Source organism: Pongo pygmaeus, chromosome 19 (genome assembly GCF_028885625.2).
Source record: "Pongo pygmaeus isolate AG05252 chromosome 19, NHGRI_mPonPyg2-v2.0_pri, whole genome shotgun sequence".
NCBI lineage: Eukaryota > Metazoa > Chordata > Mammalia > Primates > Hominidae > Pongo > Pongo pygmaeus.
In genome coordinates this window covers 73,484,834-73,498,284 of record NC_072392.2, presented here as the reverse complement: position 1 = coordinate 73,498,284, position 13,451 = coordinate 73,484,834, and the positions used below count along the sequence as shown (strand labels likewise).

The following is a 13,451-nucleotide window of genomic DNA, read 5'->3' as shown; positions in this document are numbered from 1 at the left end:
TTCAACCAAGCAGCCAGGCTTCCTGTCCAGAAAGCCAGCACTCAGTTTCCTCAGGAAAACGAAGCTAAGGCTCCCATTCCCCTCGCTAACAACGTCAGAACAGAGGACAGTTTTTAGATTTCAGGGATCTTAAATAGATTGGCAGTTCCTGGAAAATAAACATCCTTTGCTTTTCACCTGCACACCTTTGCCTCAGGCAACCCCTTCCCGCTCCCAAAGCCCATCTCTTCCAAGCTTTCCGCAAGAGAAAACAAGTGAGCCCTTTTCATTGGCCAGACTCCCTGTCAATCTCTCAGCTATGACGCCGAGTGGTGCCTTTTGAAACCCCTCTAGTCCCGCCTCCCTAGTCTGATTGGTTTATTCAAACAAACCCCGGCCAACTCAGCCGTTCATAGGTGGATATAAAAGACAAGCTACGATTGGTTCTTCTGGACGGGGACGGTGAGAGCGAGTCAGGGATTGGCTGGTCTGCTTCGGGCGGGCTAAAGGAAGGTTCAAGTGGAGCTCTCCTAACCGACGCGCGTCTGTGGAGAAGCGGCTTGGTCGGGGGTGGTCTCGTGGGGTCCTGCCTGTTTAGTCGCTTTCAGGGTTCTCGAGCCCCTTCACGACCGTCACCATGGAAGTGTCACCATTGCAGGTACGGCTCGCGGGAGGGACTGGAGGTGGAGCCTCAGCGCGGCCCGGGCATCTCTGGCCGCCCGTGACGGGTGAAGCTCCGGGGCTGCGGTCAGGCCGGCGACCGGCTTGGGAGCCCATATTCTCCATTTCCCGGTTCCAGGGTAATCGTGGAGAGGCGGAAGCCCCTTCTGGTGCTAGTAGTGAAGTATGACCCGGCTTCCAGGGTGTCGTGCGTCGTTGCCCTGTTTCTAGGGGCAGGAGTCCGTTGGTCCCGTAGTGGATCCATGTTACAGCGGCGCGGGTGCGACGTTATTGAGTCGCGCGTACAGATGCTTTCGCCTCCTGCCCTCTGCTTGAAAACGGTCTTGAATGTCCCCGATCTTGGAAAGGGCAGAGCCTGGCACAGTGTTTCTCTAGAGCAGCTGGCCAGCTTCCAAAAGCGCCCTCTTCCTGAGTTCACAACGCTCAGGTGGCCAAGGGATTGAACGGATAGCCGCCCAAACTGCTGCTGCCCAACTAGAATTATTTACGGTGTCGTGTGCTCGGGACACCGTAAATAATTTATAATAATAGGCACTCGGTAAATAATGTATGCAGGAACTGAAAGAAGTGGGTGTATTTTATTGATGACATCTACCACATTGCTCAAGAAAAGAGGTTTCCAGACAGACCCACTTGGTGAGATAATATGTGTCTGTTTAACCTGACACCTGGGGACCTGGCCGCCGCGAATTTAAATTGTCCTGTTTGTACAAAACTGTCAACTCCACCACTGCCTACTAACAGATTGCAATGTGTGTTGACATCTCACTATGTTAGGCATTTTGTTCCTAGTTTGGGGTAAACTTATGATTAAAAACCCCCTTTCTTTCTCTCTTTTTTTTTTTAATTGCTAGCCTGTAAATGAAAATATGCAAGTCAACAAAATAAAGAAAAATGAAGATGCTAAGAAAAGACTGTCTGTTGAAAGAATCTATCAAAAGAAAACACAATTGGAACATATTTTGCTCCGCCCAGACACCTACATTGGTTCTGTGGAATTAGTGACCCAGGTAAAATCAAGCTCATCAAAGGCAGTTACCTAGTAGTTGAAATGGATACTCTTCTTTCTGTACCTTTCATGTACTGAGTGTGACCTTTCTGTACCTCTCATGTACTTAGTGTCACTGGAACTGGCCTAAATATGGAAATACTTAATATGAAGACTTTACAGTAATCATGATAACAGAACGATGAATAGAGAGTAAAAATAACAGTATTTCTTTGCCTTATTTCTAGCAAATGTGGGTTTACGATGAAGATGTTGGCATTAACTATAGGGAAGTCACTTTTGTTCCTGGTTTGTACAAAATCTTTGATGAGATTCTAGGTGAGTAAATCCTTTAATATAAAGATCTGGTCAAATCTTTCGTAAGAAGTATCATTCCAAATAAAAATTAAAAGAATATAAAAGTAAAAACAAAAAGTATCATTTCTACCAAACCTGCTGTAGCCAGGGCTCCTGTCATTTCAATTAGTTGATAAAGGTGAGGTCGTTTCCTGGAGCCCAGGAGGTTGAGCTTTCTCCTAGAAACAGTACTATGGACAAAAATTGCTAAATTAACACCTTGTTAATGCCACTCCTGTGCTGTTTGAGAACTTTTTTTTCTATATCTTACTTAGAGTTACAGAATGTTTTTTAAAACACTAATTTCTTACAAATGTATATTTTATTTTCTTTCAGTTAATGCTGCGGACAACAAACAAAGGGACCCAAAAATGTCTTGTATTAGAGTCACAATTGATCCGTACGTCTTTTGCTTAGTTTTTGTTATGTAGCTCGTTGCTATTGTTAGTTGCACGTATTTTGATTACTGGTGAAGTTGGCTTTTCCTAAACAGAATTTCACAAAAGTACACAAAAGCAGAATGCTAAAATGAAAAACCTATGGATACCCACCACCTGGATCCAACAGTTGCCAACATTTTTCCATATTTTCTCCATCTTTTTTTTAATTAGTTAATATTTTTAGAGGAAGGGGTCTCGCTATTTTGCCTGGGCTGGTCTTAGAACTCCTGGCCTGAAGCAATCCTCCAGTGTTGGCATTATGGGTGTGTGCCATGGCACACGGCCTATTTGCTCTGGATCATTTCAAAATAAATTACAGGACTTATGACACCTAATCCCTAAATATTTGAGCAAGCACCTTCAGTAATTGCTTTAAGTATTCTGGCATCTGGAGTTTTAACTTTTTCTCATGATGCTATTCAAACAGTAAACCAGTAGGTGGTGGTAGAGAATAATTTGATCTGACATTTCTGTTTATAAATGCGGGGTGTCCCTTTGTGGGTGATCAGGGTGCTTATTTCGCTTTTTTGTTAGTCTGATTGATTATGACAAAGTATAACTGGATTTTCCTAAGGACTCAATATCATAGTCTTTAAAAAATGTTGAGCTAGGGCCAGGCACAGTGGCTCACACCTGGAATCCCAGCACTTTGGGAGGCCGAGGTGGGCGGATCACAAGGTCAGGAGATCAAGACCATCCTGGCTAACACGGTGAAACCCTGTCTCCACTAAAAATACAAAAAATTAGCCGGGTGTAGTGTTGGGCACCTGTAGTCCCAGCTACTCGAGAGGCTGAGGCAGAAGAATGGCGTGAACCCGGGAGGTGGAGCTTGCGGTGAGCCGAGATTGCACCACTGCACTCCAGCCTGGGTGACACAGCAAGACTCAAAAAAAAAAAGTTGAGCTAATTTTAATTAGTTTTTTTATAGATAATAAGTACTATGTAGAATAAGAACCATAATGTATATCTAGTTATTAACTAAAATATATTACCATCCAAGAATTAACTTAAAATAACTGAAATAAGTTCAAATAAGTTTTCAGCATTTTATTTGAGAGCAAGGCAGTTTATGATTGATATTGTTTTTCTTTTTTTTTTTTTTTTTTGGAGTTTTGCTCTTGTTGCCCAGTCTGGAGTTCAGTGGCATAGTGGCATGATCTCGGCTCACCGCAACATCCACCTCCTGGGTTCAAGCAATTCTCCTGCCTCAGCCTCCAGAGTAGCTGGGATTACAGGCGCACACCACCATGCCTGGCTAATTTTGTATTTTTTTTAGTAGAGATGGGGTTTCTGCATGTTGGTCAGGCTAGTCTCAAACTCCTGACCTCAAGTGATCTGCCGGCCTTAGCCTCCCAAAGTGCTGGGATTGCTGGGATTACAGGCGTGAACCACTGCGCCCAGCCTGTTTTTATGTACTTTGTTGAGTGGGAACAAGAGATGTATAGATGATCCTCTTGAAAGGGGTATAATAGGCATGATGGCTCACTCCTGTAATCCCAGCACTTTGGGAGGCCAAGGTGGGAGGATCAGTTGAGCCCAGTAGTAGTTTGAGACCAGCCTGGGCAACATAGTGAGACCCTCAACTCTACAAAAAATTTAAAAATTAGCCAGGTGTGGTGATGGACGCCTGTAGTCCCAGCTATTCAGGAGGCTGAAATGGGAGGATTGCTTGAGCCCAGGAGGTCAAGACTGCAGTAAGCTGTGATCCTGCCATTGCACTACCGCCTGGGTGACAGAGCGAGATGCTGTCTCAAAAAAGGAGTGGGAGTGGTGTATAATAATGTTTCCAGATTGTCCTTTTCTTTCCATTGGGCATAAATCATTTCCCTCTGTTTATCCTAACATTTTAAAATTTTGTATTTTTTCAACATTATCAGTGTCTATTCAGGTGTTGGAAAAGGTTTTTTTTTCCTCTTGACTCCTATTTCAGGAATGTCAGGAACTAAGCATGGTGGGAAATGTTGTTCCTGCTGAATTTCAGAAGGTATATATGAAAAGTGCCAAAAAAATTGAGGGCTGGGCGTGGTGGCTCACATCTATAATCCCAACACTTTGAGCAATTCTCCTGCCTCAGCCTCCCAAGTAGCTGGAATCACAGGCATGCGCTACCATGCCTGGCTAATTTTTTTTATTTTTAGTAGAGACGGTTTCAACATGTTGGCCAGAACTCCTGGCCTCAAGTGATCCTCCCTCCTCAGCCTCCCAAAGTGCTGGGATTACAGGCACAGGCCACCGCGCCCAGCCTGAGTATACATATTTTAGAAATAATAGTATTTAAATATTTTTAAATGTTAAGCATTTGTTTAATCTGTTGTACAATACAATTTTCAATCTTGTTTTCTTAGGGAAAACAATTTAATTAGTATATGGAATAATGGAAAAGGTATTCCTGTTGTTGAACATAAAGTTGAAAAGATGTATGTCCCAGCTCTCATATTTGGACAGCTCCTAACTTCTAGTAACTATGATGATGATGAAAAGAAAGTGACAGGTAGAGTATTGAGGGGAAATAACATATTTGTTACTAAAAATATATGTATTTTAAATGACTGTCTGTGGCATGAGGGTTAAAGATATGGAAATAAATCTCTATAATTGAATAGCTCTGCCAGTGATTAAGAAATAAAGCTGTCAATGAGATAGTAACAATAAAATAGTGTTCCATATTTATTTGCCCAGGTGGTCGAAATGGCTATGGAGCCAAATTGTGTAACATATTCAGTACCAAATTTACGGTGGAAACAGCCAGTAGAGAATACAAGAAAATGTTCAAACAGGCAAGTAAATAAGTGTCTTGTACCTTAATGATAAATGGTAGTAGTATAGCCATTTATAATGGCATTAATGATCAGTTTAATTTAACATAATTTATAAGCTATTGAAGTATGGAAGATTATTCATAAGCATATATTAGGTTATTAGGACTCATAAATTTATGTTATTTACTTCCAGTTTGTGAGATGACTTGAATTTTTCATCTTTCCTATTCTTTACTTTCATAGACATGGATGGATAATATGGGGAGAGCTGGTGAGATGGAACTCAAGCCCTTCAATGGAGAAGATTATACATGTATCACCTTTCAGCCTGATTTGTCTAAGTTTAAAATGCAAAGCCTGGACAAAGATATTGTTGCACTAATGGTCAGAAGAGCATATGATATTGCTGGATCCACCAAAGATGTCAAAGTCTTTCTTAATGGAAATAAACTGCCAGTGAGTATTTTCCTGGATGTTAAGGATACTAAGGGATTTTGTAATCATCGTCAAGTGCAAAATTGAATTTTTTTCCCTTCCCATATTTTTTTTTTTTTTTGAGACAGAGTCTCACTGTTGCCTGGGCTGGAGTGCAGTGGCACGATCTCGGCTCACTGCAACCTCCGCCTCCCAGGTTCACGCAATTCTCCTGCCTCAGCCTCCCAAGTAGCTGGGATTACAGGTGCCTGCCACCACGCCTGGCTAATTTTTTGTATTTTTAGTAGAGACAGGGTTTCACTATGTTGGCCAGGCTGGTCTCGAACACCTGACCTCGTGATCCACCCGTCTTGGCCTCCCAAAGTGCTGGGATTACAGGCATGAGCCACCGCACCTGGCCCAACCGTATGTATTTTCTTACCACTTCTCACATATGTTCTTGAGAATGGTATGCCACATTTTTTAATCAGCTCATTTTAAACTTACTGAAGGAATTTCTTTCTCAAAGAAACACCTAAAATAAATATTTCATGTCCTTTTTTTATTTTACTTTTTTTTTTTCTTTTCTTGATAACCTCTCGTGTCACCCAGGCTGGAGTACAGTGATGCAATCACGGCTCACTACAGCCTGGACCTCCCAGGCTCAAGCAATCATCCCACCTCAGCTTCTGGAGTAGCTGGAAATGCAGGCAGCACCACCATGCCCAGCTAATTTTTTTTTTCTTTTTAATAGAGGTGGGGATCTCACTATGTTGCCCAGGCTGGTCTTGAACTCCTGGGCTCAAGTGATCCACCCACCTCGGCCTGTCCTTTAATGACCATTCCCTTATGCCTATCAGTGAACACCATTGCATTGGTTTTGGAAAGTTCTCATAGTCTATCATTGAACCTATTTTTTAATAACTTTCATAATACTATTACCTGTAATTCCTGTACAGGTAAAAGGATTTCGTAGTTATGTGGACATGTATTTGAAGGACAAGTTGGATGAAACTGGTAACTCCTTGAAAGTAATACATGAACAAGTAAACCACAGGTGGGAAGTGTGTTTAACTATGAGTGAAAAAGGCTTTCAGCAAATTAGCTTTGTCAACAGCATTGCTACATCCAAGGTAATTTTATTCTTAAATTATTAATCATGATTTATCTTTACATATATGTGTTCTTATTGTTTTTAATATATAAAGTGGACTTGAATATTGGGCTAGCTTAGTATAAAGGAGGTTAAATTAGTTTTTTAATGTTTGATTATTATAATTTTGAGGATACTGAGTTTTACGGTTTGGTATTTTTCCTTATTAGGGTGGCAGACATGTTGATTATGTAGCTGATCAGATTGTGACTAAACTTGTTGATGTTGTGAAGAAGAAGAACAAGGGTGGTGTTGCAGTAAAAGCACATCAGGTATGTGCTTTTGGCAGTTTTCTTTTTCTAAAGTCAAGGAAGAAGAGAGGCTATAAATAAAGCATGAGTACATTTTTAGTGACTTAATATCAACTTTTATTGCAGGTGAAAAATCACATGTGGATTTTTGTAAATGCCTTAATTGAAAACCCAACCTTTGACTCTCAGACAAAAGAAAACATGACTTTACAACCCAAGAGCTTTGGATCAACATGCCAATTGAGTGAAAAATTTATCAAAGCTGTGAGTACTTAGAGGGAAGTAAAAATAGAAACACCTGACTTTATTTTCCATTGCGCTTCTCAGCTCTGCAGAAACAATGATTCTTCTCATAGTGCGCTTCTCCAAGTCTTCCCAATCTGAAAAGGAAGTAAAAAGGGCTTTTCTTTAACTGATTTACCAAAGACTTAATTACCGTCTATATTTCAGTATTTCCCAATTACATTTCACCATTAAGCTTAGATCACTTTTGAATTAATCTAGCTGTTTAACAAACACCCTCACTTAAATGCCTAAGACTTGCTCTCAATCAACACATCCAAAATTAAATTCGTTACCTCCATACTCACTGATTTGCCCATACAAGCAGCCCCCCACTCTCCAACAAAAAAACAACTTCCTATCTTAGTAAAAAGCCCCAACCAACCTCTAGGTTGTATAAACAAGAAAGCTGGGAGCCTTCCTTTATTTCCCCTCCTCTCTAATCCAATCAATAAGAATCATCTCTTGGATGCCACAGTAGCTTCTCACCATTATCTCTTTTTTGGTTTACTGCAATAGGTTCTTAACCTTCATACTGGTTAAGTCCTTTCCTTGCAATGCTTTTGAGTGACTTTTGTGTTAAAACACATTTTTGTCTTCACTCTCATTTGAAATCTTTCAATGACTTCCACTCAGGGAAAGTCCAAATTCCATAATTTGGCCAACAAGAAAGATCTGCTGTAATCTAATTACACCTACTTCTCCAACTCATCTCAGTGCCAGTTTTTCCTATATTGTCCTGTTGCTTTTAAATTACTGAAAAGCACAGTGCTCTTCCCCTCCTCAGAGTTTATTCACATGCTAATCCCTCTGCATGAAATACATCCTTTTCACCTGGCTACTTTAGGTCTTGTCCTTTCCTCAGGAAAGCCTTTACTTTCTACCCTTCCCCCCACCTAAGTTGGTTCCAATATAATATTGAACATACCTTATTAGCAAACTTTTTGCTTATCCATAACACTTATAACACTGTAACTTATTTTATTTCTGTCTTTTTTTTTAGGCGGAGTCTCGCTCTGTTGCCCAGGCTGGAATGCAGTGGCACGATCTCAGCTCACTGCAACCTCCACCTCCTGGGTTTCAGTGATTCTCTTGCCTCAGCCTCCAGAGTAGCTGAGATTACAGGCGTGCATCACCATGCCTGACTAATTTGTTTGTTGTTGTATTTTCAGTAGAGACAGGGTTTCATCATGTTGATCAGGCTGGTCTCAAACTTCTGATCTCAAATGATCCACCCATCTCAGCCTTCCAAAGTGTTGGGATTACAGCCATGAGCCACTGTGCCTGGTCTTTTTTTTTTTTTTTTTGAGACAGAGTCTTGCTGTGTTGCCCAGGCTACAGTGCAGTAACGTAATTCCGGCTCGTTGCAACCTCTGCCTCCCAGGTTCAAGCGATTCTCCTTGCCTCCTGAGTAGCTGGGATTCTCCAGCCTCCTGAGTAGCTGGGATTACAGACATGCACCATCACATTCAGCTAATTTTTGTATTTTTAATAGAGATGGGGTTTTACCATGTTGGCCAGGCTGGTCTTGAACTCCTGGCCTCACTTGATCCACCATCCTCGGCCTCCTAAAGTGCTTTGGTTACAGGCGTGAGCCACTGCACCCAGCTATGTCTGTCTTCTATGTTGTGTCTTAAACTTGATGAGGACAAGTGTCTCAGTTTGTTTTATTTGTGTCTAATTTTATTTATTTATTTATTTTTAATTTTTTTTTTTTTGAGACAGCTTCTCACTGTTTCCCAGGCTGGAGTGCCGTGGCTTGATCTCAGTTCACTGCAACCCCCGCCTCCCAGGTTAAAGCAATTCTCCTGCTTCAGCCTCCCAAGCAGCTGGGATTACAGCCATCTCACCACCACCATTCCTGGCTACCTTTTGTTTGTTTTTTTTTTTGAGACGGAGTTTCACTTTTGTCACCCAGGCTGGAGTGCAGTGGTGCGATCTTGGCTCGCTGCAACCTCTACCTCCTGGGTTCAAGCGATTCTCCTGCCTCAGCCTCCCGAGTAGCTGGAATTACAGGTGCCTGCCACCACGCCAGCTAATTTTTGTATTTTTAGTAGAGATGGGGTTTCGCCATGTTGGCCAGGCTGGTCTCAAACTCCTGACCTCAGGTGTTCTGCCCACCTTGGCCTCCTAAAGTGCTGGGATTATAGGCGTGAGCCACCGTGCCTGGCCTAATTTGTTTTAACCACTATATCTCCAACAAGTAGCTCAGTGCTAGCACAATATAAGTATATAGTAAATATTTATTGAACGAATGAACCAAAAGGAGCAGCTCCCTCAGTGGTGATACCCTGACATGGGAAGATGTGCCACCCTCTATCCAGAAATTATTGTTCTACATCTTTTTAATTTTTGAATCATTTTTATTTTTATTAAGGCTCATTTGTATTCTAGATTTCTGATAGATCCCTTCTTCCCTAATATGATCCCTAATATGAATCTTCTCGTTTTCAGGCAATTGGCTGTGGTATTGTAGAAAGCATACTAAACTGGGTGAAGTTTAAGGCCCAAGTCCAGTTAAACAAGAAGTGTTCAGCTGTAAAACATAATAGAATCAAGGGAATTCCCAAACTCGATGATGCCAATGATGCAGGTATATATTTAATAATGTTTCCAAACTTTAAGTCTTATAGTTGTTATTTTATTCATTAATGGCATATCACGGATATTTATTTTTCCCTTGACAGAATAACTATATTCAACAGAATAACTTGTTAAAAATCGACCCATTTCCTATTATGGAACATTTAGGTCGTTTCCATGTTATAAATAATATTGAGGTGATTATTTTGGAGTATAAAACAAGAATGTTTATATTATGATCTGTTACCTAACAAATAATTTTACTTGTTATATAGTAAATTATTTGTGTTTTATCACAAGACTATAAACAGCATGTTCAAGTTAGTATATTTGAGGTTGAACTAAATGTGCTAATATTAATTTGTATATTTTTATTTTAGGGGGCCGAAACTCCACTGAGTGTACGCTTATCCTGACTGAGGGAGATTCAGCCAAAACTTTGGCTGTTTCAGGCCTTGGTGTGGTTGGGAGAGACAAATATGGGGTTTTCCCTCTTAGAGGAAAAATACTCAATGTTCGAGAAGCTTCTCATAAGCAGGTAGAATATAAAACTATCTTCAGAATCTAAATCTAATTTATAATACAAGACTTTATGCTTATATTTAATTCCCTCATTAGGCATTTTAAAATATATTTTAGACAATTTGTGCTTATTTTGAGAAATTAGGTACATTGTAGCCTATTTTAACAGACCTTTCTGATGTAGTAAATTATAAGCTAATAGCTCAAAATACTGGAGCTCAAGAAAATCCAAGCAACATATACTGTTAAATTTCTTTGTTCTTTTCAAATTTATAAACAAGACACTTATTTTGGTATATGTCCATTTCAGATCATGGAAAATGCTGAGATTAACAATATCATCAAGATTGTGGGTCTTCAGTATAAGAAAAACTATGAAGATGAAGATTCATTGAAGACTCTTCGTTATGGGAAGATAATGATTATGACAGATCAGGTCAGATTTTTTATTAAATTTTTAGATTGTTCAACTAAATTAAGCATGTCTTAATTTCATTGTTTTCTTGCCATGAAAATAAATTACTTAAATAGAAGCTTTATTCATCATCTCTAATCAACATCTAATCAGATATGCTTATATCATATGTATGTTGCAAATACGGGTTAAATGAGTCTGGATTTGAACAGACCTTTTTTGATTCCCATAGAAAATTTGGCAAATTGCCAGTAGGTCAGTCATAATTTTTTTTTTTATTTCTAAACAATTCTTTGTTTGTTTGAGATGGAGTTTTGCCCTTGTCACCCAGGCTGGAGTGCAATGGTGCAATCTTGGCTCACTGCAACCTCCGCCTCATGGGTTCAAGCAATTCTCCTGCCTTAGCCTCCCGAGTAGCTGGGATTGCAGGCGGATGCCACCACACCCAACTAATTTTTGTATTTTTAGTAGAGACAGGGTTTCACCATGTTGGCCAGGCTGGTCTCGAATGCCTGACCTCAGGTGATCCGCCCACCTCGGCCTCCTAAAGTTGTGGGATTACAGGTGTTAGCTACCACGCCCAGCCTAACAATTCTTTTGAACTTTGGCTTTCAAATCTTTCTAGGACCAAGATGGTTCCCACATCAAAGGCTTGCTGATTAATTTTATCCATCACAACTGGCCCTCTCTTCTGCGACATCGTTTTCTGGAGGAATTTATCACTCCCATTGTAAAGGTACGCTAATTTCTAAGATACCGTCATGGATATTTTAAGACCCTACTCCTCAAACCTGGATATACATATAAACCCAGTCACATGTAGTGGTATACAGGGGACCCCACAGTGTACAAAGCCACAGTCATTGTTTTTTATCACAGGTGTCTAAAAACAAGCAAGAAATGGCATTTTATAGCCTTCCTGAATTTGAAGAATGGAAGAGTTCTACTCCAAATCATAAAAAATGGAAAGTCAAATATTACAAAGGTTTGTAATGAAACCCATACAGAACTTCTCATTTTATTATACACCCTGTACAAGACTATATGAGGGAACTTGGTATTTTTGGCTTTATAGGTTTGGGCACCAGCACATCAAAGGAAGCTAAAGAATACTTTGCAGATATGAAAAGACATCGTATCCAGTTCAAATATTCTGGTCCTGAAGATGATGCTGCTATCAGCCTGGTAGGTTTGAGTTGTATTTTATATATACATTCTAATTTTAGAAATCACTACTTTAGTCAGTTGAAACATTTACATTTTTGTATAAGACTCCGTATCAAAACAAAAAGAATGTTTTATAGAATAGAATGTTTCCAGTAAGCATATCCCAGAAAAGGAATCAGATATTTTAGAAAATTTTGATTTTTGGCTGGGCTTGGTGGCTCATGCCTATAATTCTAGGACTTTGGGAGGCCAAGGCGGATGGATCACCTGAGGTCAAGAGTTGGAGACCAACCTGTCCAACATGGTGAAACCCCCTCTGTACTAAAAATACGAAAATTGGCCGAGCGTAGTGGCTCATGCCTGTGATCACAGCACTTTGGGAGGCTGAGGCGGGCGGATCACAAGGTCAGGAGATCAAAACCATCCTGGCTAACAAGGTGAAACCCCATCTCTGCTAAAAAATAACAGGGCGTGGTGGCACGCGGCTGTAGTCCCAGCTACTTGGGAAGCTGAGGCAGGAGAATCGCTTGAACCTGAGAGGCAGAGGTTGCAGTGAGCTGAGATCAGGCCACTGCTCTCCAGCCTGGGCAACAGAGTGAGACTCCATCTCAAAAAAAAAAAGAAAAAGGCCAGGCATGGTGGCTCACGCCTGTAATGCCAGCACTTTGGAAGACTAAGTTGGGCAGATCACAACATCAGGAGATGGAGACCATCCTGGCTAACACGGTGAAACCCCGTCTCTACTAAAAATACAAAAAAAAAAAAATTAGCTGGGCGTGGTGACATGCGCCTGTAATCCTAGCTACTCCGGAGGCTGAGGCAGGAGAATGGCGTGAACCCGGGAGGCGGAGCTTGCAGTGAGCCGAGATGGTGCCACTGCACTCCAGCCTGGGCGACAGAGCGAGACTCTGTCTCAAAAAAAAAAAAAAAAAAGAAAAAATGTCGGGCGCAGTGGCTCACACCAGTAATCACAGCACTTTGGGAGGCCGAGGCGGGTGGATCACCTGAGCTCGGGAGTTCAAGACCAGCCTGACCAACATGGTGAAACTCCGTCTCTACTAAAAATACAAAATATTAGCCAGGCGTGGTGGCGCGTGCCTGTAATCTCAGTTACACGGGAGGCTGAGGCAGGAGAATCACTTGAACTTGGGAAGTGGAGGTTGTGGGAGCCGAAATCGTGCCATCGCATTCCACAAGAGTGAAACTCCATTTCAAAAAAAAAAATACAAAAATTAGCTGGGCGTGGTGGCGGGCGCCTTTAATCCCAGGGGCTCGGGAGGCTGAGGCAGGAGAATCGCTTGAACCTAGGAGGCAGAGGTTGCAGTGTGCCAAGATGACACCATTGCACTCCAGGCTGGGCAAGAGAGCAGTAACTCCCGTCTCAAAAAAAAAGAAGGAAAACAGGATTTTTGTTGTTTTTCTGTTGTTTGTTCTTTGTAGGAGGATATTTTGGAACCTAT

The 13,451-nt window shown here is 41.1% G+C and overlaps 1 protein-coding gene across 1 annotated transcript in view; it reads left to right on the top strand.

Moving 5' to 3' along the window:
* Positions 1-461: 461 nt before the first annotated feature.
* TOP2A (DNA topoisomerase II alpha) overlaps positions 462-13,451 on the top strand; it is a 29,395-nt gene continuing 16,405 nt past the window's right edge. The window contains exons 1-16 of the mRNA XM_054457438.2: positions 462-637; positions 1,515-1,670; positions 1,897-1,987; positions 2,342-2,405; positions 4,791-4,936; positions 5,125-5,222; positions 5,448-5,660; positions 6,578-6,751; positions 6,942-7,043; positions 7,149-7,286; positions 9,759-9,897; positions 10,268-10,425; positions 10,720-10,845; positions 11,450-11,560; positions 11,704-11,809; positions 11,900-12,009. Of these exons, the coding sequence (XP_054313413.2) occupies positions 617-637; positions 1,515-1,670; positions 1,897-1,987; positions 2,342-2,405; positions 4,791-4,936; positions 5,125-5,222; positions 5,448-5,660; positions 6,578-6,751; positions 6,942-7,043; positions 7,149-7,286; positions 9,759-9,897; positions 10,268-10,425; positions 10,720-10,845; positions 11,450-11,560; positions 11,704-11,809; positions 11,900-12,009 (1,953 nt within the window). The 5' untranslated portion in view covers positions 462-616. The remainder of the gene's footprint in view (positions 638-1,514; positions 1,671-1,896; positions 1,988-2,341; positions 2,406-4,790; positions 4,937-5,124; positions 5,223-5,447; positions 5,661-6,577; positions 6,752-6,941; positions 7,044-7,148; positions 7,287-9,758; positions 9,898-10,267; positions 10,426-10,719; positions 10,846-11,449; positions 11,561-11,703; positions 11,810-11,899; positions 12,010-13,451) is intronic.